General features: G+C 38.0%; 10 protein-coding genes and 1 non-coding gene across 11 annotated transcripts; 5 read left to right on the forward strand and 6 right to left on the reverse strand.

Annotated features, from left to right (window-relative positions):
• The first annotated feature begins 739 nt into the window (after positions 1 to 739).
• SOCG_00129 (DUF1690 family protein) lies at positions 740 to 1,752 on the forward strand. The gene has a single exon (XM_013162549.1). It carries the CDS (start codon positions 812 to 814, stop codon positions 1,295 to 1,297), a length of 486 nt encoding a protein of 161 aa, XP_013018003.1. The 5' UTR covers positions 740 to 811; the 3' UTR covers positions 1,298 to 1,752.
• Positions 1,665 to 2,986, reverse strand: SOCG_00130 (tRNA acetyltransferase). Its single transcript, XM_013162550.1, has 6 exons — positions 2,880 to 2,986; positions 2,730 to 2,840; positions 2,522 to 2,681; positions 2,266 to 2,471; positions 2,080 to 2,220; positions 1,665 to 2,027 (listed from the first exon to the last, which is right to left on the reverse strand). Exons 1-6 carry the CDS (start codon positions 2,931 to 2,933, stop codon positions 1,821 to 1,823), a joined length of 879 nt encoding a protein of 292 aa, XP_013018004.1. The 5' UTR covers positions 2,934 to 2,986; the 3' UTR covers positions 1,665 to 1,820.
• Positions 2,987 to 3,261: 275 nt separating this feature from the next.
• SOCG_00131 (SAGA complex bromodomain subunit Spt7) lies at positions 3,262 to 7,211 on the reverse strand. Its single transcript, XM_013162551.1, has 12 exons — positions 6,314 to 7,211; positions 6,068 to 6,264; positions 5,958 to 5,999; positions 5,807 to 5,908; positions 5,622 to 5,760; positions 5,441 to 5,571; positions 5,263 to 5,401; positions 4,487 to 5,226; positions 4,284 to 4,446; positions 4,134 to 4,246; positions 3,726 to 4,084; positions 3,262 to 3,675 (listed from the first exon to the last, which is right to left on the reverse strand). Exons 1-12 carry the CDS (start codon positions 6,888 to 6,890, stop codon positions 3,336 to 3,338), a joined length of 3,042 nt encoding a protein of 1,013 aa, XP_013018005.1. The 5' UTR covers positions 6,891 to 7,211; the 3' UTR covers positions 3,262 to 3,335.
• Positions 7,212 to 7,301: 90 nt separating this feature from the next.
• SOCG_00132 (chaperonin-containing T-complex eta subunit Cct7) lies at positions 7,302 to 9,400 on the reverse strand. The gene is made up of 3 exons (XM_013162552.1): positions 9,253 to 9,400; positions 8,785 to 9,208; positions 7,302 to 8,678 (listed from the first exon to the last, which is right to left on the reverse strand). The coding sequence occupies exons 1-3, from the start codon at positions 9,284 to 9,286 to the stop codon at positions 7,454 to 7,456; spliced, it is 1,683 nt and encodes a 560-aa protein (XP_013018006.1). The 5' UTR covers positions 9,287 to 9,400; the 3' UTR covers positions 7,302 to 7,453.
• A 190-nt stretch (positions 9,401 to 9,590) lies between these two features.
• Positions 9,591 to 16,490, reverse strand: SOCG_00133 (DNA polymerase epsilon catalytic subunit A Pol2). Its single transcript, XM_013162553.1, has one exon. The coding sequence runs from the start codon at positions 16,282 to 16,284 to the stop codon at positions 9,700 to 9,702; it is 6,585 nt and encodes a 2,194-aa protein (XP_013018007.1). The 5' UTR covers positions 16,285 to 16,490; the 3' UTR covers positions 9,591 to 9,699.
• Positions 16,491 to 16,858: 368 nt separating this feature from the next.
• Positions 16,859 to 18,220, forward strand: SOCG_00134 (uncharacterized protein). Its single transcript, XM_013162554.1, has 3 exons — positions 16,859 to 16,927; positions 16,983 to 17,097; positions 17,191 to 18,220. The coding sequence occupies exons 1-3, from the start codon at positions 16,877 to 16,879 to the stop codon at positions 17,382 to 17,384; spliced, it is 360 nt and encodes a 119-aa protein (XP_013018008.1). The 5' UTR covers positions 16,859 to 16,876; the 3' UTR covers positions 17,385 to 18,220.
• A 35-nt stretch (positions 18,221 to 18,255) lies between these two features.
• On the forward strand, positions 18,256 to 18,328 carry SOCG_16288. Its single transcript has one exon. It is a non-coding gene; the product is annotated as a tRNA-Arg (tRNA).
• A 361-nt stretch (positions 18,329 to 18,689) lies between these two features.
• SOCG_00135 (UNC-50 family protein) lies at positions 18,690 to 19,697 on the forward strand (the record flags this gene model as incomplete). The annotated part of the gene is made up of 5 exons (XM_013162555.1): positions 18,690 to 18,740; positions 18,788 to 18,869; positions 19,006 to 19,375; positions 19,428 to 19,507; positions 19,564 to 19,697. The coding sequence occupies 5 exons, from the start codon at positions 18,690 to 18,692 to the stop codon at positions 19,695 to 19,697; spliced, it is 717 nt and encodes a 238-aa protein (XP_013018009.1).
• Positions 19,698 to 19,961: 264 nt separating this feature from the next.
• Positions 19,962 to 21,146, forward strand: SOCG_00136 (programmed cell death protein; the record flags this gene model as incomplete). The annotated part of the gene is made up of 1 exon (XM_013162556.1): positions 19,962 to 21,146. One exon carries the CDS (start codon positions 19,962 to 19,964, stop codon positions 21,144 to 21,146), a length of 1,185 nt encoding a protein of 394 aa, XP_013018010.1.
• Positions 21,132 to 23,388, reverse strand: SOCG_00137 (adaptin). The gene is made up of 5 exons (XM_013162557.1): positions 23,093 to 23,388; positions 22,968 to 23,055; positions 22,825 to 22,900; positions 22,534 to 22,771; positions 21,132 to 22,474 (listed from the first exon to the last, which is right to left on the reverse strand). Exons 1-5 carry the CDS (start codon positions 23,127 to 23,129, stop codon positions 21,285 to 21,287), a joined length of 1,629 nt encoding a protein of 542 aa, XP_013018011.1. The 5' UTR covers positions 23,130 to 23,388; the 3' UTR covers positions 21,132 to 21,284.
• On the reverse strand, positions 23,358 to 24,496 carry SOCG_00138 (40S ribosomal protein S4). Its single transcript, XM_013162558.1, has one exon. The coding sequence runs from the start codon at positions 24,475 to 24,477 to the stop codon at positions 23,689 to 23,691; it is 789 nt and encodes a 262-aa protein (XP_013018012.1). The 5' UTR covers positions 24,478 to 24,496; the 3' UTR covers positions 23,358 to 23,688.
• Between the last annotated feature and the right edge of the window lie 21 nt (positions 24,497 to 24,517).

The following is a 24,517-nucleotide window of genomic DNA, read 5'->3' on the forward strand; positions in this document are numbered from 1 at the left end:
TATTTTGCTTGATGGCAACTAATAAAACGAGTAAACTGAAGAACGTACAGCCTGAAATACATTGATCGTAAAAGACATATCTGGAATTCTAATAGATTTTCAAATAAGTTTTAATAAAAAATTTTGGTTTTCCTATTACTTTAGTAATAATGCCCTCGTGCTTAACACCTGTTAGTATAGTAACATCAAGTTCAACGTTGCGCGATTGTTTCTTCCAATTCGAACAAATGTTTCTTGGATAATAGAAAGAATGGATTAAGTAAAAAAAGGAAATGAATTGATTCATCCTTATGTTTCCATTTTTCGAATTCTCTACTTCACTTAGGCAAGTCCTATTTTACTACATTTGCGATACAAAATATAAGCCAAATTAAGCGACTCGGTTAACAAAGCATAAAAGTCTCTTCCTTGCGAAATTTCTCTGGATGGATGAATTAGTAACTATTTCACTCTTTTCGAGATACATTGAATTTAAATAGCTTATTGTTTGTAGTTCATAATGTTCTCAACTCACTCTTAGGTCCTACAAGTGTTCCTTGCCGGCCAGGTTTCGTCAGGAAACAATAACATCTGTCCTGGCCTTTGCAAACCAGGAATTCGAGGAATATCATTTTTTTTGGAATAAAATACTTAACAAAAAGAATAAATACATCTTTTCTTCATTATTTTTCATTCTCAATGCTTGTATTATTAACACCAATAAGTAACACTGTTACCCTTTGCGTTTCGTATGCGAAGAGACAAATGAGAACCTACCATTTCCCCCTCTCCCGTTCAATTACACAGTTGACAGAAAAGTGAAGGATTTACCATGGGTAATAAACCATCTCGGCAAGAATTTGTTCTACACGCACCTACAGAGTTTTCGGAAGGCTTGGTGCGCCATCTCAAGGAGTCTCCGGAAACAGACACAAGTAGATGGATGGACATGGAAGCTTATATCCAAAAACGCGTACAATCCGAATTAAAAAAACTTCAGGACCGTCAAAAGAAGGTCATTGATGTTCTTGAAGATGAAGAATGGAGGCAAAACAACCAACTTGAAAAGCAAAACGAAGGATCGTTAAACTCAAACCTCCTGAAGAACGAGTTCACTGCTTTTCGTGAAAGATTGGAGAAAGAATCTGCTGCTCATCAATCCATAACCAATGAAACCTGGAAAGAAATTGAAAACACTCGGTCTGATTTATTTGCTTGCATGTCAGAAAACGCAGATAAATCCCTACTTTGTCGCCCATTTGCAGAAAAATTTGTTGCGCTTACAAGCGCTTTCAAAGAATCCCCATCTGATTCTTAAAATTGATTGACTTCTTTTCTTACTTTTGTTTCTCAGCTTAACTTTTCCACCAGAACTTTCACTCATTGATTTACATGTTCATGTAACTCTTCTCTTGTATATGTGCTGTCTATCCGCTATCCGCTTGCAAAACTTCACTTTAAAACCCTTTCCTTTTTGAATAATCTTTTTTATGTATCCTGCGTTCTTTTCGGATGATTCTTCCTTAAAAAGTTTTGGTGCGAGGCATACAGTTTTATTGTCTTTTCGCATACAAGCAGAAGCTAATTTCTCCGATTCTCCAATAGTATTATGACATACACCGCAAGATTAATGAAATTTATACTGTTAATTTGCGATTGCTTCTTTTCTAGTGGGGTATTATGAAGGCTGACGATGTTCAAATAAGAATTGTATTCTATGTAAATTTCCCTCTATTCTCATAAAATCTGACAAACTTATTGTTTAATTAAATGAAACCTCATTCCAGATAAAACCCTTTTTGTTTTTTACAATCCAACAGACGTCCATTGAGTCCTTGTATCTAAGCATCGGAGGTTGACTCTTGCTTGTCTGGAATATCTGAGGTTGTTCCTATTTCCTCAGTCAGATTGTTCTCATCCTTTGCAATTTCCTTTTCTGAAGCTTTCGTCTTCTCGTTGGATTCCAAACTTTCTGGCTGATAAAGCTCGTTTAAATTAAATCTACGTAGCTGCTCATAGTCTTTTACGACGCTCATTCCAATGATATTCTAATCGGGTTAATAGAGACTTTGAAATGGATGCAAGTGAATGAATACGTACCTTAAACACCTGAACTACGACGAGAAGATCATAATTTTTTAGGTCAACTTTATGATCATGTCCGACGCATTTTGCGATAGACCTATAAATGTCGTCCTTCTTTATGACTGAGTGATTTCGAATAGTAGCTTGGACGGCAAACTATATCAACAAGTTAGAAACGTAAGGCTAGAATGAGCAGCTTACCTTCAGATTATGTTGTCCCTCGTGAAAATGTGGTTTTAATACCTCAGAAGCCAAGTTTTCCAAGTCTTCAATGGAGGCCCCAGTAGTCTTAACTATGGGCGTTAATCTTTGGGTGAAACGAGTCATCTTTTTTGTCCTCCCTTCTTTGCATGTGTGTTCCACCAGTTTTACAGGGTCCACAGGAGATCTTGTTTTAATGAAAACCACTATAATTCAATGGTTACAAACTGATCATCACATAATTGTAATGCCATACCACATTGTATGTCAATCAAGATAGGAGTTAATAGTTCCTTTTTGCTTTTCTTTTTCTCTTTCATTCCTTCTAATTCGCGTGAAATGGCATCTTCCAAATCACCTTCCTCATTGTCCGTCTCCTCAGATCCTACTGTTTCAGGCCAAAGGGTAGCAACGTGCTATTAACTTTGTTAACATCGCAAAAATAAAGAAGTTTATAGACATACTTGAGAGAAGACATTTATAATTTCGTTGGATGCTTGTCTCTCTTTACCACGAGGTACTGTAATCAAAATTCCACTTTCATTTTTCTCAATGCCCGTACGTTTAAACTTGAGCTTTATAAAGGTTAATAAGAGTTATGATTATGAAAATACCTTTTTTACTGGAACACCACCTTGACCTGTGTCTGAACGATCGCGTTTTGCCATTATAATGTTTCTTACTTTGGTTAGCCCAAATGTATGCAAAATGGGGGCACCCAACGTATGGTGATATAGAAGTCCTTACAAGAAAATTAATAGAACGACATATAGGATTTATTAAAATTTGAAAGCTGTTTAGCTACTAAAAATATATATTCAGCTATACTTTCGTCTAAAGTACTAGAAGAGTTTATCGAATGAAGCTCTTTCTCATTCGAGCTCAGAACTGGATGTTTCTCAACAATAATGCAGATCTTCAATTACTACTTAATTGAAATGATGATCGCTTCATAGTTTATAGTTCATTTTTACGTTCATTACAGTATTTGGACATCAAGTCGTTAATACAATTTGAATATACATAGAAAATATTAAACATCTCAAACTTTTAAATGAAAATAAATAACTTCATGTTTTCTCTTCTTGCGTCGCAGAAGGTATCTCGCTGAATTGAGAAGAACCTTCAGCACCTTTTATACATCTCTTCTTGCGTAAAGACTGATTCAAAAACACAGAAGATGCAATACGCTTTCTTCCTGTTGTAATCTTTCCGTTAGGAGGTAATCGGGGCCGTGGAGGCTTATTTCGAGGCCGAATATCTTCATCTTCTATTAATTCATCTAAACCAAATTCGTCCATCCTTGCAGTCAAAAATTCCTGAATAAGATTTACTTCGTCCTTTACGCTTTCTCTAGTAATTGGCGGATACCTGGGAGGAAGAGGGTATTCTTTTGTATTTTCGGCCGTTCTAAAATGTAAGCATTAATAAACATAATTCCTTCAACAAAATTCACGTACGATTCTGGTTGCTGGCTCATGTTCAGTCTCAGCCTACTTTGCAACAAATGTAATGGTACAGACAATGAGTCCAATCCGAGTTCTTTCTCCAAACCTAGCTCCCGTAATCCAAAGAAATCATCGCCCGTATCATATGAAAATCCACCCGTAATAAATGAATCGCTATCCTGCCCAAAAATTGCATCTTCGTCATTCGTAGTTGTAAGAGCTGGCCGTAGAAGCTCTACAAGATGTCTATGCAGCCTCTGATGGACTTCATCTAGCTTAACCCCATAGCGTTTAATATCATCAAAAACGTAAGAAACCAGCGTCTCAGGACCCGAGACACCTAGTTCTTGAAGGGTTTGACTGATTATTTCCTTTAAATTGTTAATACGAAGTTTACATTTTAACAACATTGCTACTTACTTCTTTGGAATCATTTTGCTTGTTCGAAACATATTTCTCCATCAAAGCGCCGGCATTCTTCATATAATCTGCTGCTACATCTGTCAATGCGTTCAGAGCCTCAGAATGGAAAGCTAATCGGTTAATAGTGTATATTAAATATGCACGTACAATCAAACCCAGCGTGAAAAAGAATTACTGAACAAAGTTTCTTTAAAACTCCATGAGCAATTGGTTGAAAATCGGATACTTCTTCATAATTTTGTGGAATATCTAATAAAATCGATTCTTCGTTTGTAAAGGGAATATTACTTCGATAATAATCAGAGTAAAACTGAGGTGTTAATAAAGTTTCTGAAAATAAGAATTCATACCGGCTGAGGAAGTTGCATTTGCTTGACTGTCTGGATTTTATTGCAGAGCTTTCTTATCTGCTGCATTTTCGATATATTTCTGTACATCGAAGAAGAAATCCCGGGGGAACGTGAATTCATCTCCCAAAGCTGATAGTTATTGTAAATTTCATCTTCTTGTGGTTCAAAATTATCCTCTGTAAATTCGTGAATTGGTATACCCGAAGTTACATCGTATTCGAACATATAGTCGTAATTAGGATTTGCATCAGTACCCAACAATTCCCCTAAGTTTTCAGAACATGCGGAAAATTTTTCATAAGCTTTTTCTCTGTTCATAAAAGAAGCCATAATTCTGGGAGTTCGATGAGATGAAGAAGAACTTTCGACATAAGCCATATTTCTTAGCATATTTCTGTTACGCAAAATACTTTCCATACGTCCAGTCTTTGAATTTTTCTTCCAAAATTCATGCGCAACGTCGGAGTCTATTTTATCCTCCGCAGCACTTTGTCCTTGATTAGAAATTTCTTCTCCAGCAGGTTGCTTCTCTTCATGTATTTCGGCAATTTCAGATGAAGGCTGCGGTTGTAAACCTTCTTCCTTATTTTGTTGGTCATCTTCTTTTCGCCCTTGTTTTTCGCCTTCGTCTGGACTATTAGGAACGTCCGTATGTACTTCCACAGACCGCTTGCTCTGTCCACCTCTTGATGATGTTTTCTTCGATGTAGTATGTTTAGACGTTTTTTCACTTGACTCTTCTAAATGGTCAACATAAGAAAGATAACAATACGTACCTTCATCACTTTCAAGATCCGCTTCCATCAAAGTTTCATCGTAATCTTTTCTAGACTGTATAGAAATATCCGGAATGATATTGACAAGCTCTTGCGACTTCTTTTTCATCATTAAAGCATGTACACGCAGTGGGTGTTCCTGTTTCAATTAGAACGTATAATGTACAAATAATCATACCGGATGAGAATTGTATGTTAGGCAGTTAGACCAAATAAGCATTAAATCATGAACTATATCTTTTTTACTGTTATACTGCAGCGCTTTTAATTTCCGAAGCATCGTTCCCAAATCCATAGGCTCTTTTATAACTAAAAAGTCATGTTAATAACTAACAGAACAACAAAAACTATGAATTTACCATTGTAATAGTCAGGTGCATCACGTTTGCTGACTTTGGTCAAAAAAGGCATGGAATGCTTCGTGTACGAACGAAGATCCATAATGACTTTCTCAGCTGCTTCATATAATTCTTCCTGACCTATTCTTTGTTCATTTGCCTAGAGCGTTAATAAATAGTTATTACCCAAAATTTATATCGAATACCCATTTTGATCTGCTTTTTCGAACATCTGCCAACAAGTGTTTTATTTCAGAATCAGATGCTCCCACAGCATTCCGGTTGTTTTCTATAAAGTTTAAAAGGTTCTGTTCAAGAAATTAGCGGTCGTTGTCTAACACAAGTAACGAAACGAACCTTGAAGTTCGCAGTAAACGGTCCAAACTTGGAATGTAGTTGCTATATTTAAATTAGATAACTGAAAACACTAATACTACCGCGAGCAATAGCAATAGTTAAATACATACAGAAAAATTTTCAGTCAACGAAGCATCAGAAGCACTTTGGGGAACTGAAGCCTTTGTAGGTGAAGAGGGTTCGCTATTGTTTAGCTTCTCAACTTCTTCTAGATACAGAAAATCATCTTCAAGGGTATAATAAACGTAATTATAGGCGACATTACTAAGGACCTTGCTAGCTTCAATAGTGCTTGATCCTGAAACATCTATTTTTAAGTGGTTAATTAAACGAAAGGCATCCAGAGGGTTGCTTACCCATATCATCAATGTCAATGGACTCCAAATCTAGAAAAGAATGGGATGAAGTACCATTTACTTCCTGCTTTTCATCACTGTTTGGCTGATCATCACCGCTGTCTGGTTCGTCATAGTCATTCTCATTAACCTCTCGAGATGAAGTCTTCTTTTTCAGTTCTTCTCTCTCAGATATATTTTCTTGACTGGAATGCTCGTTCCTCTCACTTGAGCGAGGCAGATTCCCATCCTCCCCTTTGGTTACTTGGGTAGAAAGACCTTGAGCGTTTCCCGTAACGTATAAATCACCATGAATTTGGGCATCATATAGCATACACCGACACCGGAAAAGGGTTGTCATGTCTAATTCATCATCTTCTTCAGTGCCTCCTGTGTCTTTTTCGTCACATAGTAAATCCCAATTTTTCACGTTTATGAAACGATTCCATAACTGTACATCATTAACTATATTTACATATTTTCGTTTTTGTTCTGGAGTTAAATAAAGACTCCAATAGTCGTTCTTTAGAAGAGCAATTGCTAACCTATGAAGATTTGGCTCGTCCAACGTCTTCGCGTCTTCGAGATTCCTGTCCATCCAATGCTAGTCTTTTATTTTATAACAAGACATTCAACACTATTACTTAAGCGTTAATCAACTCGAAAGTACCCTAAATTTCAAATCCTTAAAAGTTATGCGAGGTCGCGCTCTAATTACTTGGAATAGAGCACGGATGTTGAGTTAAGGACGAAACCAGCTACGGAGAGTGTGCATAACCAAAAAGCTTTCGAAATGTAATATAAGAAATAAAAAGAAGAAAATTACCTATAAACAAATATATATATGTTAGATAGGCCCACTTCATGAGTTTTTACAGTGGAACGCTTTAAACATATCATCACTTTGATTATACTCCCATCATTATAAAACACGACAATACAAACAAGTTCAACAAAAAGAAGTCTACATATTAGCTTTTCTTTTTTACTTAACGAAAACGACAAGATATATGCGGAAAATGCTTCTCCTATGCAAAAAACATCAATTACTCCTTACTAAATCTTTAAACTTAATTTTATACTTTAATAAGAGGTGTATAAAAAGTAACCAATTCTAATTTTTCCCGGCCTTCTCTTTTAAACAATCATCAACATAGCATATCAACGAGGCATACCACGACCTCTACCACGCATAATTCTTTGTGCAGCACCAGGAGGCATACCACCACCTCGAGGAGGACCCTGAGGTTGTTTCGAAGGTTCATTCATTATAGTTTCGTCGACAGAAAGAACCAAAGTAGCTGCTTCCGTTGCTGACATGATAGCATTAGATTTGACAGAACTTGGCTCCCACACAAACTTTTCAAAATTGTTAGCAACACCTTCACTTGCCATATCGACACCGGCCCATTTGTCACCTTTAGCATGCATCATTCGAAGTTTGTTCAAAATATCAGTTGAATCAAACCCGGCATTGTCACAGAGTTGACGAGGAACGACTTCTAAAGAACGAGCGAAAGCGCCAATAAAGTTTTGTTGTTTGCCAGAAATGGTTAGAGAATAATCCCGAAGATATCTAGAGAGTTCCATTTCACAAGCACCACCACCGGCAACAACGAGGTTATTTTTCAAAGCATGCTTGACAATCATAATAGCATCATGTAAAGAGCGTTCAACTTCTGCAATAAATTGATCAGCACCACCACGAAGGATAAGGGTGCAAGATTTCGACCTAGGACAGCCTTCAAACAAGTTGAAACGTTCACCACCAACCTGGCGCTCTTCAAAAGTGCTGCAGGTTCCGAGATGACGCTCTTCAATATTCGAGCATGTTGATTGAATGGAACCACCAACAGCTTGAATAACGCGATTCAAATCATCGTTAGCAACTCTACCAGCACAAAAGATATCACGGTCGGCAAAGTATTGGGTAGCCAAATCTCCAATTGGTAGTCTAGACAAAACAACCTTAGCACCGGTGGCCACAATAGCCTCTAATTTTGAAAAGATGATGCGCCATTCAGCATCTACAATATTCTGGTATTCTTGAACTTTGTCGACACGAACTTCGGCATTATCCTTTTCAGCCTTCAACTCTAACTCGACATCTAAGCAGAGGATTTTAGGGTCTTTAAAGTACTTAGGCTGTTGCTCGAAACCTGCGTATGAGAAAGTCTTTTTAAAAGCAACACCATTCACCAATTGAGAGTCTTCCATAGATCCACCTGGAACCTTCTTAATACCAATCAAATCTTCATTTAAATCCTCTCTGTCTAAAGTAAGAACTGCATCTACAACCATGTTCGTAAAGAAAGATGAATTAGAACGAATTAATTTGGAACTCATGGCAGTAGCAGCACACTTCATCAATAAATCGCGTAATTTTCTAATCAATAATGGTTAGTACTGACAAGAGGTAACAGAACAAAAGCAAAATTCAAGCTCTTATGAAAAAGCCATCCTTCACCTGACGAAGTTCATCGTATACATACGCTTCATCTGACAAATCTAAATGAATAGCCAATTCTTTGATTTTATTTACTGCCAATTGAGCAGCTTTACGATAGCCGCGAATAATTGAATGCGAGCTAACACCGTCTTCGACAAAATTACGAGCTTCCCGTAATAATTCACCAGCAAAAACAACTACGGATGTAGTACCATCACCAACCTCGGCGTCCTGAGCACGAGCAACATCCACGAGCGTCTTTGCAGCAGGATGAACAATATCGAGGAGCTTCATGATGGTAGCGCCATCGTTCGAAATAACTACTTCACCTCTATCACTCACCATCAGCTTGTCAGCTCCTAAAGGTCCAAGTGTCGTCCGAATGGTATCTTGGACAGCGACACAAGCATTGATGTTCGAGAGAAGTTGACCACGACCCTGAGAATCATTAGTGCCTTCTTTCAGAACTACATCACATTCATTAGAAGCTATCCTTTAAACTTAAACTTACCAATAATTGGAATTTGAGGGGCCCCTGCAGACATTCTGTAATTTACTCAAATTCTAGTCGTTTGGTGCTTGGAAGAAAGGATGTGCGCGCATTAGTACTATTCCAACCATAGTGGGTATTGTGAGGACCGCGTTATAGTGCGGTAAAGATACTGAAGAGAATATGAAAATTTGTCAAGATATTTGAAAAGAAAGAGCATTTTCTTTCTTAAAATGTAATACTAATTAAAGATATTTTCGTACGTAGGATGTTACGGTTGTTACGTACGATACATATTTATTTCCGTCTTTGTTGAGCATTATACACGTACACATTTACATACTAATGAATTGCACTTCATAAAAATTAAAGATTCAAGAAGGATTACATAAAGCGACCTGCGCTTGCATTTATTATTATTGCTGTGTTGCTCAAACCAGATTCAAAGTACAGCGCTATAAACTATCACTACAACATGCCAGCTATCGATTCTGCAGTTGCTTTTAGAATCGTAAATTCATAAAAATCAGCGACAGACTGATAAACCCTCAGTGTTTCACGGAATTTCACGGGTGATAATCCCAACGCCCATTCTCCACCGCATGCACAACGAGCCTTGAGGCCCCACTCCTTGACACGTTTACATTTTGAACAAGTCAAATCTTGCACTTGGTATAGGACGAGCTGATGTTGAATATTGTCAATGAGAGTTTCCTCAAATACCCATCGATCAAAAGGTGAATTACATCCTTGACATGTCCAGCCTGTTAGGAAACTTAAATTTCCAGACTCATTACGTTCTGGCCATAACTGCTCGTGAAGACAAAGATCAAAATCATGACCCATACCGCATTGTCGACAAGAAATTTGTTCCAATCTAAGCTTTTGACTCGGATACTCAAAGAGAGCAATGGTAGAAAATTCGCGTACTTGCAGTACAGACAACAGATTTTTCTTTAATAATTGATTTTCAAGGCTTAGGTTTTCAACTAATCCATAGACAGCGCACAGTGTTTTTATAAATTCTAGCGGGACATTTGAAAATTTTTTGAAAGAACCTGGGAGTTTCGGAAATTGTAAGTTTTCTACGACTTCGTCATGTAGCCCAAACTCCTGGAATCTTCTTTGTAACGCAGTGATTTGTCTTTTCAATGGGGGCATCATCTTTTTACTAAGAATTCCAGCACCCAAGCTTTGGAATTCGGCTTCAGCTTCGGAAACATTATCGCGGACACGCATATTAACACCCTTTCCATTTTGGGTTAAATATTTTTGTTTGTATATTTCCTCAATAAATTCAACTACCCAATTCTGAAACTCGGGTTGAACAATCGGAGGTAGATGGCTTTTGATATGCCACGATACAACAGTTTCTGGTTCTTTCAACGGACTAATCGCCAAGATTTCTGGTAAAATCATTTTTCCACCGTAATTTACCGGATCCATCCATAACAAGTAATCCCAATATTCTTGAATATTTAAATCCAAAAAGTGAAATAAGGGAAGTGTTTTCAGCGATTTTAGAATATATTTCGTGTAAGAGATAGCGTTCTGAACTGTGGTTTTGGATGTTCCTATGATGATTCGATTAGTCGTTGCGTATACAATTTGGGCTCCAAGTCTTTTAATTTCGGCAAGCAACTGTAAAAATGTCTTTTTCATGACAACTTGTATATGGCTTACCAACAGCGGGCTATATAAATATGACTTTGAAGAATTTATCCATCTTGCCAAATGTTGAATCATTAAGTCAGCTAGCGTGTTTCCGCCTGCTGCTTCCTGCCACCAACGTTTTATGAGCTCTTTTAGTACAGGAAGGGAATGGGCTAAGCCTACTGTATCATACATTCCCAATCGAGCTTCTAAATCATCTGTTACGTTCGCAGTAAAGCCATCATTCAAGGCAGCCAAATCGTTTGCACCTTCTATCTCATTAATCAAGGCTGAGTTAAGGACACTGCAAACAGCTAAATTCGAAAAAGATACATCCACACAAGCACTGGAATAGGCACCCGATCGATTAATCTCAAGTGAATCATTTGGACTCGCAACGTGAAGTACATCATCCTTTTCTAAACCACCCAGATCTGGCATCGGACCCTTGTTCCACCATAAAATTATATTTTGTTCCTTAAGTTTCCTTGCGTATTGCAAATCAATGACATACTGAAGTTCATCGCTTTCAAAATTACAAAAAGGGATATCCCCGTATCTTGAAAGCTGGATACGGTGATTTATCCAAGCACCCACGGCTAGAAAATGTTGGATCATTTTCTTGGACACGTATTGCTTCCAGGAAAGAGACTGGACCATTGTTTCACGACGAGTAAGTAATGTATAAGGTAATTCTTCTAACTGCTTAAGATTTTCTTCAAGCTTTTCCGGAGAGGTAGTTTCAATTACTAGCAAGCTATTTTTGGTTTTTGCAGCCAGATACTGCAGTATTCTTTCGTTAATTAGCTTATATGCTTTCTTTTCGTTTTTGCTATATGAAATCGAAAACTTTATATCCTCAGGATACTCTATAGCTGAGACCTTTAATACATCAGAGTATTTATGCCTCATCTCATGATACAGATCTTCCAATTGAGGAAAGGAGGTATCCTCAGAAAGACCGTCGTATACGACCACTTCAGCTTTGGCTAAATGAGGGAGAAATAGACATAAGATAAAGCGTTGGTTCCATGAACAATGAAACGCGTATATGTAGTTCAAATCAACATCCTCAAGGTAACTGACATCACTTTCATAAGGTTGCACAAACATTTCAGGTTCAAAACCAGTTTCGAATGCTTTACCTAAGGCTCCAGAGAGTGTATTGTTGAATCTTCTATGGCACCCAATTTGCAAAATTCCACGCTCAATAGGCTTTATCTTCGTTTCGTAGATACCTTCTACTGATGGATGAGCAAAAATCATTGATATAGCATTTTTCTCATTCAGGTATGTCTTCTCAGGTATCTCCAAACTGAATAACTTATCAGAAACATTTCCATGGGGAAGAACGGCATTGCTCTTTTCAATCTTACAATCGTCAATTTCAACGTTTGGTAAATTGTTGTCTTTGAAGCAAATATAAAATTTTCTCTGAAGATTAAAACGAACCGAAGTCAACCTATTGTTTATAATGACCCACGCATGCAAAACACCAGGACTGTCAGTATTCCTTATTTGTACTATATGCCATAAGTTTTGGTACATATTTTCAGCGGATGACTTAAATACGTTCGTAAACTGTCTGGATTGGAATCCAACAAGATGGCGTCTTCGAATACGAACTTGTTTTTGGTATTTCCATTTTTTCTTGAGGTATTTTAACCATGCACTATACCCTTCAACAATTGACACAGGCTTTTCGTTGAAAGAGACCTGGGTATCGTTACCAGATGGTTGAGTTGTTTTTCTTTTGGATACCCGAGCGATAGTTGGAGTCGGATTCTTACCTTGAGACCCAAAATCTTCAATATCGTTAAGCTGAGCGGTAGGAGGTGCAGGAGCAGCACTGAATATTGAGTCAATCTTTTTTTGTTTATAACCGGAATTTAATGAAGCAAGTCGTTTATGTAACCAATCAGGCAATGGGATTCTAGGTACGGGATTGGCGATCCTTTGTAAAGCTGCCGGAATACTAATTAACTTCTGTACCACCGATCCTAGGCGTTCAATATAATAGTTCCAGTCTAAGACATCTCGAATATCAATATTATAAAGGCTATTGTCTTTCAACCATAACTGCAAAAAATGTCTTTTGACAGATTCTTCAGTTGAGAAGATAGCCACAGGGATGGCTCGCTCCGCAACAGGGCTTCCTTTGGGACTTGAAGAGATAATAAACTTACAAGCAAGACCCTTGTCTTTTACCATTTGATCACCCAAAAAGTCCGCTAAACGCTTAGCGGTAGTAATGGAGGTGGACTTCTGCGATCCGTATTCTGCAAGAGACTTTGACATACTTCGATTTTCGGAAATAAGTTCAAATAGTTCATCATCAGTTACATTCTTTCCTTTTGTGAAAAGTACTTCGAGCCATGTATCCGCAACCAATGCGACTTCTTTATAGCATTCCTCAAGAGTATTTCCTTTCAAAAAAATCTTGAAGATTTGTGACTGAAAATCTTTGATGAGTTTTAGTTCGCCTCGTCTCTTAACTTCAAACCCCTTAAGTTCAGCTAGACTGCCGTCAAAATTGAAAACAGCGTAACGCTTCTTTAAAGTTTTACCTTCTTCCTTGGAAGCTGGTAAAATCATAGCCCGATAAGGTCCATCAACTTCAAAGAAAATACTATTTTCACTTGTTGTTTCGTACTCCAAGGTATCAGGGTTTTTGAGCAAGGAGTATTGGTGATTAGTAAATTTTTCATGGACCAAGTGATTCAACATAACACAAGGATAAGAGATAAATACCTTTCCACCAGATTTCCTTTTAAACTCATAGTTCTCCGGAAATGATTCTGGTAAAATGCACCAAATTCCATCGGTATCTAATTCTAAAGGACGTCCCGCACGCTCAACAATTTGACGCGCCATTTGAATAATAGAAGCACCTGTCAAGCAGGTAATACCCGCCATTTCAATTGAATACCAACGAGAACCCTTTCTCATTACATAACCGTAGAAAGAATTCAAAATAACTTTATGAGCAAGTTGAAGGGAGTCATACAAAATCACCATTTTCTTGGCTTCCTCCAACTCACCAAGGCTACCAGAACTTGATCTAGCGGAAAGAATTTTACTCCACTTTTTTTGTAAGCCTTTAAAATCATAACGACGATCTCTGAAAGCTTTTACTGTATCAATGTAAAACGAATTTTCCTTTTGGCAAATAATTGTTTCGCGTTCAATAACTTCGTTGTCATATAATCGGTGATACACTTTCCGGCTATAATCGGCTACACGCTTTTGAATCTTTTCCGCTCTTTCCGTGGGTGAAAGTTCGTCAAATGATCTCGAAGGACCAAAAGGTGTTAAACTTGGGAATCTTTCAGTCTGCATGGCAGAAACAATCATCTGGTATTCATTCTTTTTAGGAGGGTGGAATTCACCTCTCCATGACCACACCATACGACGGTCGCAAGTTTTATCAGGTACATTAAAATCACATGTAGCACAAAAAGATTCATCCTTCACGGAATCAGGTTGTAACCGATTTGTGATCATAATATTAGGATACATAGACGCAACATCAAGATGATAGATTTTAGGTTTCTCTGATCTTTTAGGTTTATCCCGTAAGTCGGATAACTTCGCTTCAATCTGAGACTTTACCTCCTCGTAGTTTTCTATATCATCCATATCAATCTTGTTTTCTGTAACGATTGAGAATTGTAATGCTTTGTCTAATTGAGTAACCAAATCTTGATAGACAGCAGGATCCATATCAAACGCAGTAGGAATATCACTACGAAAGACACCACATTCTAAACTTTCAACGTGACCACCAACGTATGTTTCACTTGTAAGCATATGCCCATCATAAAATTTCTGGGGTGCCTCCACGTGTTTGTTGGGTAAAATAATATTATTTGCAGATGCCTCTACTGTGAGCAATGTCTCACAAAGGGTACCAGTACCTTTTCGCAAAACCTCGTCAGGATTAAGAGGAATAATATTACAAAGGGAAAAAATGAAGGGATGAACGTACTTCATATAGAGATAATAAGTAGCGACAGCATCTGAAACTGAGTATTGCGCTAACGTCTGAGCTTTTTCGCTAGCATATATAGTCATCAATTCAGGATCTAATTCCATAGGGTTATAACCTAACTTGGCTACTGTAACTGCCTTTAAGCCTTGACTACCCTGAGGTAAATAACTGTCTCTTTTTACCCAACGAAAAGCGTCCATGTGAGTACAATAGGATGATTTATATTCGTCCTCAGCATCTCTGCTAAAACCAATTTCTTCTGCTAAATTCAAGCCATGAAAGGTAGTACGAGCATCAACAAAAGGCCAATCAAAAAAGTCACCGTTATAGGTAACTATAATGGTGGGCCTGGCAGATCTTACATGCTTGAAAAAGCGATGCAACAAACTTAGCTCATCTTGCTCGTTAAAGATAATAAAAGGTCCTTCAAATTCGGGCTTAGGAGTATAGTGAAAATCTTCGATATCTTCGCCGACAATTTCACGATTGGTAATCAAAAACCCTTGACCATCTACCATGTACGAAATCATCATAATTTTATCAAATGAGCTGTCTGGGAATTTCAAAGGTAGCTTAGTAGTTTCAATATCAAAAGCCATAATAGTAGGTTCTGCACGCTCAATACGAGTCGGAAGAGGAACTATTTGTGGCTCTCCCTCACGAAAAGACACAGTATACCACATACCAACACGGATGTTGAGATCTATCAGTGTTCTAGCATGATACGGCACGTCAAATTCGCGGAGATCCATTATATGGTCCATAGGATCATCATAGGAAGTGTCTAAAGCCAAATCATTGGAATCATTAAGAGATGCATAGGTATTAAAAGCTTCTTCCTTCGCGTTGTTTGACTTTACTGCGGACATAAGGGTGCGTCGGACCGACTGAAGATCTGTTAAGTTGTCGAACGTTAATTTTATGTACAATTTTTTGTAACCAACTATGTGATTTTTGAGTTTCAAATCTTCTTTGAATTCTCGTGAAGTAGATTTCACAAGACCAGCAAAATTTTTTTTTATGTATTCTTCTACATTCGCTGTTTTTCCTTCACGAGCTGAGATGTAGAAGTATGGAGAATGAGGAATGGTAACACGGAAAGTTTCACCGTCATCTTCAATAAAATAAAAGTCGACAGCGCTAAGTGTCGAGTTGCGCTTTTGGCTTTCTATCACAGTGGGGTGAACGTTCACTAACCAAGCTTCACGAGATGGTCCACCTTCGTATGAGTTAAATCCCATAATACGATCAATTTCATTTTTGCGATTGACATAGAACAAGGGATCGCTCAGCCCATTCTCATCCGCCGACCTGTTTGTCTGGCCCTCGAAGGCATTTGGGTTTTTATAGATATTTTGAAAAGACCTGGGAGGGAGATTGGAACGTTTACCAGAGAACTTGGGAGGCATTACAATAAATAAATATAACAAAAACGAATGAAAATGAATGAAAACGCGGCTTAATAAAAGAGATTTGTAAATATATCAAAAACGACAAGACGAAACGATAGTAAAAGAGAGTATTTTCAATTTTTAAGTATGGGAGAGATCACCTCAGTCAACACAAAAATGCATTGGAAATTTGCCAAGATGTCAAGTTTTTGGGATGGTTGTTATGGTAATGAAGAAGAAGGTAGCATAGTGAGTGTGAGGAACAAGAAATGAAGAGCGCGTTCGCGTCGCGTTTTTTCAAAAAAATAAATAGACCAAAAACACGGTCTGTTTTCTTTTCAATGCTCAATTCAAAACTATCATAAAGTTGCATAAAAGTCATATTGTTGTTGACTACCAATTTGTATTTGGTTCCTGAACAATGGATAGGGATCCGGCAGGTTTTATCTACACAATTGATTTAATCTAGTTGAATCATTTTTCTTTTAACAAAACAAAAGTAATTAAAGCAGAATGCTAAAATTTTTATTCATCGTATATCAAAAACTTGAAATGTGAATACCCTGGGTTATAGCTTGTGGCTTCCACCGGCTACAACAACACTCCCACTATGAGTGAACAGAATGGACCTCAAGAAGGAAGCATTGTTCAGGCGTTTAAGGTAATAAACGAGTTTAGAATATAGTTGTTTAAATATACTAACTTGGATTGAATAGTCGTTAAGAAAGGACGATTTTGTTCACATGCTTCATCATCCATGCTTTAAAGAATCCACCATAACAAGTGTTCTCTGCGGTATTGGTGTAGGGTGTATCCACTTGTTTATGAAAGGTAATTGAGATGGTTTTTCGTCTTACGAGTGTGTCTATTTTGATGACACTTTTTCATTTATTTTTGGCAGTTAGGTTACTTACAAGCGTCTAGCACCTCGTAGTAAAGCTCTAAATTGGGGATTTGGTACGTATTTTGGTATGAGTTTGGTTTCATGGGAAGGATGCAATTACCGTAAGCAATTGGAAACCCAAAACTTCAACATCCAAATTCAAGAAGCAGCTCAAGGACTCCCTAAGCATCGGACATCGCGACCTGCTGAAAATAATGACTCCGAAGATGCTTAATACCGGAAATTTGCAAAGTCTTGGGATACCACGTTGTCGAATTAATCATTCAGCTTGATTTTTAATTCTTTCTTTGAAAAATACAACAAAGATAAGAAAGCAAAGCAAAACTCCCATCTTTTTGGTGTCAGGCATGTCTGAAGGAAAAATCTCCGTATAGAGGTTTCTTTCTTTGTATAGAAGGTGATGGTAGACAATCTTCCAAGTTCCTATCTTTTGTTTACCATTTTTGCTTACCATTTTTGAAGTATCACATAGGAAATTTGGATGTAAACATTTATGGAACCTTTTGATTACACTTCGTACTCTTCATGAGTGGCACGAGTCTGCAGATTTCGTGAGAATGATTACAGACCAAGATAGTCTTATATTCACTGCAATAAAACTATCCTCAACAAACATCGGTGACCTTTAACCGCCTAGTAAAAGGACGAATACTTTTTTTTGATAACGGAAACCTTTTTTCCGTTGGCGTTCAGTAGTTTTATTTATGTGAGTTAGGAATTCCCTTTCGAACTCAGTTCATGTAAGATATCTCGTTAAATTCGGCTGCTGTCTGCTTTCAAAAAACGTAACTTTACGGAATTCCCAGTAACTCTCGACTATATATCATTCAATCCGCATTTACAAGAGACAATGCGAATAACCAGAACAATAGACTGTGTACAGTCAATGTACAATTTCTGAACTCTGCAATATCATGAATCCAAATTTATACAAACAAGAGAATCACTTCACACCCATTTCTCAAACTCGTACTGGATTTATCAATAACACTTTTGTACCTTACCATCTCTGCTCTTGAACATTTTTTCCATTCGTGTAAATGATCTTACCATATAACTTTTCAAAATCATTAGTTTTCAACGAAGGCCTCGTGGCCCAATGGTCAAGGCGCCTGACTACGGATCAGGAGATTCCAGGTTCGACTCCTGGCGGGGTCAAAAATTTTTGTGAATTTCCGTTTTTGTAAATTCGAGTAAACCTTGTTTAAAGGGAAAAAAAGGTGTTTACAGCTCTTCATAACCTTTTATCCTACTCATTTTAGAGTTTAATTTACTTTAAATTATTCTTGATTTGTTTCATTCTTTCTCGATTTCCTTTCCTTCTTTGTTGATTTCCTAGCTCAACGATGGTGATCACAATTCGGTATTCTATTTATCACAATTCAATACATATCGGTATTTGAGTGTCATACGTTACCATAGCACTCGCTATCTGTGTCGGCTTCCCCCAAGAGGGCCTTCGTCCCTTTGCATAAAGCGTAAACAAACCTAGCAGATTACAGTTTTACATCCTTCAAAGATGTCTGCTTCAATACATAAGAAATTACGCTCTTTTAAATTATCTCAGATGGTATGGTTCTCTCGCTATGGAAACATTGCTAATTCTTGAACCTTTAGGATCTTGAACGCTCATTATGGGACATGGCAAACCTGTTTCGAGCACCCCGTCGCGTTTATAGATCCATTAATTTACGAGTAAGTGACTTGTAGAAATCCCTTTTGAAGAGGATTTGTTGGTGATGTTTTCCTATTTTCTAACACGTGTATAGAAACGTATGCAAGAGACAACTAGATAAAAATGCATAGGCTTCGTTTACTAATTCTTTTTTCTGCAGAAACTATTAACCAGTATGGACGTGAAGATCTCTCATTTATTATTTTGTTTTCCACTTTAATTATATTTACATCATTCTGTTGGGCACTCTTTTTTGAAAACTCTCTCAAAGGATACATTTCTCTTTTGTGTTCCATGCTTTTTGTCGACTTTCTCGCAGTCGGGTTCATCCTTTCCTCCATTTATTACTTTGTCGCGAAAAGGTTTCTCCTAAAAGACATCTATCGAGAGTCCGCATCCATTGGCTCTTTCCAGAATCAGCTGGAATGGAAGTATTGCTTTGATATTCATTGCAATTCTTTTTTTCCTGTCTTTGTTCTTTTGTACATTATCCAGTTGATTCTTTTACCCATTATCAGCGGTTCAAACTTGTATGTGCATTTACTTTCTATGTCTGTGTCACTTCCTCTAACAAACAAAAAGTATTTCTCTTTTTCTAGGAAACTCGCTTTATTTAGTTGCCCTTTGCTACTATACCTATTTAACATTTATCGGATATCAGAGTAAGTCCTTGTCTTTTTTTTATGCCTTTTGGGTCTTTTTGCTAACCAATGTTCAGCTTTACCTTTTTTGAAAGATACACACACTCTACTAATTCCTATACCGATGTTTCTCATTATGTGGGCTCTTTCACTCTTGGGTTACAACGTCCCTCAGCACATCATTTCTGTGTATTTCAGAAATGATGCTTAATCAGATTTTTTGATATTCGTGGTTTTAATTCTGCTTATTGCTTTCGAGCAAAACCGACGAAACGCGATTCAATAATGCTCATCTCCTCTTTGTATATTAGCGTACTACTTCTGTTTCCTTAAACTTTTTAACGCGAACAATTCTTTGGACACTAATTAAAATCCATAGAATATTTACGAACTTTGTCATTTTATAGATCTCTGATTTTTACTCTCTTTTATACACTTTTTTCGTCATTGCTTTATTTTTTCGGTAAATTGACTTATGAATCGTAATTGGTTAGCTACAAAGGTTTGGCTTGGTACACCAGATGTGAATATATCAGATGAAGAAGTCCCCGACCAATATTCAACGTTTTTAGGTGATACTCCTGTTTTTTTTGAAAACGTTTCTATAAATCCAGATGACATTCGCTGCGGAAATTGTAACTCTTATTGCCGGTTTTTGTTTCAATGCTATGCTCCGATAGAAGGTGACGAAAGCAAAGAACGTGCGTTATACATTTGGGCTTGTCATGACCAGGCCTGCAGAAGGTCTCCTAAATCTGTCATTTGCCTTCGCGGTGTCCAAGTAGTTCAATCTTCAAAACAAGAAAATGAACCACCTAAAAAGGCACATGCCGAAGAAGTTCTAAAACCAGAAAAGGTTAATCCATTCACCTCTTCCTCCAATATAGCAAGAGCTTCCAATCCTTTCTCTAGTTCTTTTTCGCCGCCAAATCCTTTCGCCTCGTCTTCTCAGCCGCCGGTTCCTCATACTGATGCAGTCAAAGATGAAAAGGACCCAGGAAATATGCAGAATTCATTTGCTGCTATGGCACTTACAGGTGCTAGCAAGAAACCGGAAACGAAACCCTCCTCTTCCAATAAAGTATATGTCGACGCTCAGAATATGCCAATTCATCCTCAGGTCACCACCGTATATGAGTATCCCAAGGTTCCAAAATTTCCAGGCATGTTTTTAACTCTTGATTTAGAGCATATACCAAAGTCTTTGAAGGCGAAAGAAATGAAAGAAGGTTCAAGTTCTTTCAAAATGCAGGAAACGATGGACTCGTACGGGAATTGGGAAAATGAGTCTTATGAAAAATCACCTGCTGTATATGAAAAGGCTTTTCGGAAGTTTATTGAACTTATATCGCATAACCCTACTCAGTGCGTGCGTTACGAACGGGGCGGGAAACCTCTCTTGGCTTCTAATAGAGATGTCGTGGGAAAAATGTTTAAGACAACTGACTCTTACACTAATTTTTTCCCGGTTTGTCCTTTATGTAAGTCGCCAAGAATTTTTGAAATGCAACTTATGCCTTACTCCATATCTGTACTCAATGATGAGGTGGCAGAATGGTCTACAATATTGGTTGCTACTTGTTCTATGGACTGCAAGCCACCATTAAATAAGAATCAAGTTGGCTATGCAAAGGAATGGGTTGGTGTTCAATGGGAGTAAAAGGGTTCATTAGTAGTTATTTGATGGTTTATCTTATAAAAAGTGCTAATAGATATGGCCGGAAGTGAAATGAAATAAATGTATAACAGGGATCTTCATTAAGCCATAAGGGCACATATCAAATCTATGGTAATTGATCTAATTCAGTTTAACCGTCGATTGTCCTGTATGTTCTTCTTGCACGTTGTTCACATAGTATGTAAACTTAAATCGCATTGGTAATTCTGTAGTATCCGTAGATACGTTCGAAACAAACATTTCCTGGTGAATACCCTTTTGCTGCAACGGAGACAAACGAGTGCCAGATTGAGGTTTTAATTCCAAAGAATATTTTTTGGGTAAAGCAATAAAAGATTGTAAGTTTTCAATATTCTTAGAGGAGTTAGAATTGGAATAAGTAGCAAGTAAAACATATTTTCCATCCGTAATTTTTTTTGGTGCCAATTGGAACACCACATGCTCATTAGAAAAGACGGTAGTTGGCAAAATGTTGTTGCCGACAGGATCCGTTTGTTGAGATGATAAAGACATGTTCGAAAAGTTTTCAGACAGAGAAATTGCACCCACAGCTGGAGGTGTTTCAGTTCTATCGAGAGACTTGGGTGGACCAGTAGGCAATTGAAGAGGACTGCTATTTTGGATGGACGATATCTGAGCATTTGAAGTGCTGGGTTGCATAGATGAACCAATATCTAAGTCTATCAGCAAGTCCATGGCAGATTGAGATGCAGGAGTAGGAGTGGAAGCAGGGTCAACGGTTAAGTTTTCGTTTGCATCCTTGGAAAGGTTAGACGTTGATTGAAAGAGAGAATGAGCATTCGATGAGGTATTCTGAGCGGAGTGAAAGTCACCTTTCAAAAGATGGTCGTACTGGCAGAGTAAAGCGAGAATTAAAGACTTAAGGTCTATAACGCTATTGTAATATTCGTCTGAAGAGTCTAATTCTTCTAAAATCTTGTCTACTTTAATGACCGCAGCTTTAAGGGAATAAGCAAGTTCTTCGTACAGGTCACCAGGAGTGAGCTTATCCGATTCCTTTATTTCATTAAGCATTTCACCAAAAAGAGAGGCCTTTCTCTTTACCTTTTCAAGCTCGACCAAGACGTGTTCCTTGTATCGGCGTTTATGTTCAGAGTCATAGCCGGCCATTACTTTCATAAGCTTGTTGGCTTCCATAAGATCATGAGGAGTACCACGACGTATATGTTCCTGAAGTTTCGCAGACATAGCATCACGGTCTTCCTTTTCAAGTTCTTCAGCAGTTTTCAACACTGATTTTTGACTTAACACAGCAAGGTTATCTTTAGCAATTTCAGGGAATGTATAGCCTAAGAAATGTTAGAATCAAGCATATACCAATCAAAATGAGAAGGTTGGCTTATCTTACCTTTATAAGACAAGAGTCTGTGCATGTCTCGGATGAAGCCTAAGTCTTCATGGTAACGGTCGGTACGGCAAATGGTTCGTCGCCATTCTTCAATGAGCGAGAGAATCATAACCTGAATCTTATTTAAACGAGAGGGAGGTCTTTCAGGAAAACGACGAACGAATTCGTTGAGGAACTCTTTTGTAGCGATTTGCAAATGAAACGCATAACCACAGTTTTTCACGCAAATATCGAGAAGCTAAAAGAATATAAGGCATTAGTATTGGTTACAAAACAGCGAGGGAGTCATACATTCAAGGCTAGATAAGCTACCGTTGGATTCCGATCATTGACTTTCCTGACGATTGCGAAAGCAGCTTCACGAGGACTAGCAAAACAAAAAGTCAGTCAAATTCATAACTCTAAGACAAAAGTTACTTTGCCTTCATCCATACATGTTTCCCTGAGCTTGATTGATCAAGTCAGTAATGTCCAAGTTTAGAGCCAAGTCCGGCTCAAATGTGAATGGCTCCGTAGCATTTTCTGATATTAGCTTTCAAATTCTTAAATCTAAACTTACGAATTAAACGGTAAAGCTTGCGTTTTGAACTCGACATGAATCCTACGTTTCAATTCCTCTTGGCGTTAGGAAACTCCTCTACTCTTGCATTTCCCGCTGGTAGACAAAAGGGCGTATAGCGCAGTTCGAACCGCTGTTTAATAGTTATACAAAATAATAGTAGATGTATCGTTAAAAAACAGAAAATACCTTTATATTTAGTAAGATGGAATTCTGGGTGAAGAGAAATACAAATTATATAATATCTACAAAAGGATTTGAAAAGCAGACATTTCAGTCAAGAAGCATTGCTGACCTTTTTTGAATCTCTTGAATGGAATAGAAAGGCCTAACCTTTCAACCTACAATTACACCTAGCTATTATAATTGAACTCCACTTAAAGCAACAAATGCAGAAGCACTGAACACTTGGTTATCATAAGCGTAACCCACGGCGATAGATAGGACCACGTTTCAACTTCCCTAGCAAGTAATTATCCATTCTAACAAGACATACAAACCGTTTACTATTTGCCCATCTATTCACCATATGGAATCACTACTCTTATTTTTATTGAAATTCAAGCCTAAGTTGATTTCTCTACTCCTAAAGACATTTAAGCAAGTCCCTTAAGGGCACGTCTACGGTCACGCTCCTCAGTGATGCTGAGCTTGACACCCTTGCCCTTAGGCAAAGAGATCCAGCTCTTGTTGGTCTCACCGATAACGAAGACGTTGGAGAGACGGGTAGCGAACTCACGGTCCAAAGCATCCTTAACGTGGATGATTTCAAAGGAACCAAGGTGATGTTCACGGTGAATAATGGTACCAACACGACCCATGTTACGGCCACCGGTGACCATGACTTGGGCAGAAGTATCAAACTTGATGAATCCTTCAATCTTGTTGGTTTCCAAGTTAAGCTTGATGGTATCGTTGACCTTGATCAAGGGATCAGGGTAACGAATGGTACGGCCGTCATGAGTGACGATGAAGGGAATACCCTTGGCACCCAATTGGACACGCTTAACCTTGCAAAGCTTGTACTTGGCTTCTTCAGCAGTGATGCGGTGAACGGTGAAACGTCCCTTAACGTCGTAGACAAGGCGGAAGTGTTCACCAGTCTTCTCAATGCTGATGACATCCATGAAACCAGTGGGGAAAGTGTTGTCAGTACGAACCTTTCCGTCAACCTTGATCAAACGTTGCATGAGAATAGCTCTAACCTCACGACCGTTCAAGGCATACTTGAGACGGTTGCGCAAGAAGACGATCAAGGGAAGGCACTCACGAGCCTTATGAGGACCAGCAGAAGGCTTGGGAGCGTAAGTACCAGAAAGCTTGTCTAAAAGCCAGTGGTGAGGGGCGGCGACACGCTTTAAATGCTTTTTGGGTCCTCGAACCATTTTTGGTGGATGCTGTTTCAGCAAGCCAAAATTTTGGCCT

Source organism: Schizosaccharomyces octosporus, assembly GCF_000150505.1.
Source record: "Schizosaccharomyces octosporus yFS286 unplaced genomic scaffold supercont6.2, whole genome shotgun sequence".
Classification (NCBI taxonomy): Eukaryota; Fungi; Ascomycota; class Schizosaccharomycetes; order Schizosaccharomycetales; family Schizosaccharomycetaceae; genus Schizosaccharomyces; species Schizosaccharomyces octosporus.

Excerpts from the sequence above, each read along its gene's own strand:
- SOCG_00129 (XM_013162549.1), top strand. The coding sequence starts at position 812 with ATGGGTAATAAACCATCTCGGCAAGAATTTGTTCTACACGCACCTACA.
- SOCG_00130 (XM_013162550.1), bottom strand. The coding sequence starts at position 2,933 with ATGGCAAAACGCGATCGTTCAGACACAGGTCAAGGTGGTGTTCCAGTA. Across the intron at positions 2,682-2,729 it reads TTATAAATGTCTTCTCTCAA|CACGTTGCTACCCTTTGGCC; the intron begins GTATGTCTATAA and ends CAAAGTTAATAG. Across the intron at positions 2,221-2,265 it reads AGGGACAACATAATCTGAAG|TTTGCCGTCCAAGCTACTAT; the intron begins GTAAGCTGCTCA and ends TTGTTGATATAG.
- SOCG_00131 (XM_013162551.1), bottom strand. The coding sequence starts at position 6,890 with ATGGACAGGAATCTCGAAGACGCGAAGACGTTGGACGAGCCAAATCTT. Across the intron at positions 6,000-6,067 it reads CGTTGACTGAAAATTTTTCT|CAACTACATTCCAAGTTTGG; the intron begins GTATGTATTTAA and ends ATTTAAATATAG. Across the intron at positions 5,572-5,621 it reads TGCACCTGACTATTACAATG|TTATAAAAGAGCCTATGGAT; the intron begins GTAAATTCATAG and ends ATGACTTTTTAG.
- SOCG_00132 (XM_013162552.1), bottom strand. The coding sequence starts at position 9,286 with ATGTCTGCAGGGGCCCCTCAAATTCCAATTATTG. Across the intron at positions 9,209-9,252 it reads CCCTCAAATTCCAATTATTG|TTCTGAAAGAAGGCACTAAT; the intron begins GTAAGTTTAAGT and ends AATGTGATGTAG. Across the intron at positions 8,679-8,784 it reads TTAGATTTGTCAGATGAAGC|AAAATTACGCGATTTATTGA; the intron begins GTATGTATACGA and ends ATTATTGATTAG.
- SOCG_00133 (XM_013162553.1), bottom strand. The coding sequence starts at position 16,284 with ATGCCTCCCAAGTTCTCTGGTAAACGTTCCAATCTCCCTCCCAGGTCT.
- SOCG_00134 (XM_013162554.1), top strand. The coding sequence starts at position 16,877 with ATGAGTGAACAGAATGGACCTCAAGAAGGAAGCATTGTTCAGGCGTTT. Across the intron at positions 16,928-16,982 it reads GCATTGTTCAGGCGTTTAAG|TCGTTAAGAAAGGACGATTT; the intron begins GTAATAAACGAG and ends TGGATTGAATAG. Across the intron at positions 17,098-17,190 it reads TATCCACTTGTTTATGAAAG|CACCTCGTAGTAAAGCTCTA; the intron begins GTAATTGAGATG and ends ACAAGCGTCTAG.
- SOCG_00137 (XM_013162557.1), bottom strand. The coding sequence starts at position 23,129 with ATGTCGAGTTCAAAACGCAAGCTTTACCGTTTAATTC. Across the intron at positions 23,056-23,092 it reads CAAGCTTTACCGTTTAATTC|AAAATGCTACGGAGCCATTC; the intron begins GTAAGTTTAGAT and ends AGCTAATATCAG. Across the intron at positions 22,901-22,967 it reads AATCAAGCTCAGGGAAACAT|TCCTCGTGAAGCTGCTTTCG; the intron begins GTATGGATGAAG and ends TTGTTTTGCTAG.
- SOCG_00138 (XM_013162558.1), bottom strand. The coding sequence starts at position 24,477 with ATGGTTCGAGGACCCAAAAAGCATTTAAAGCGTGTCGCCGCCCCTCAC.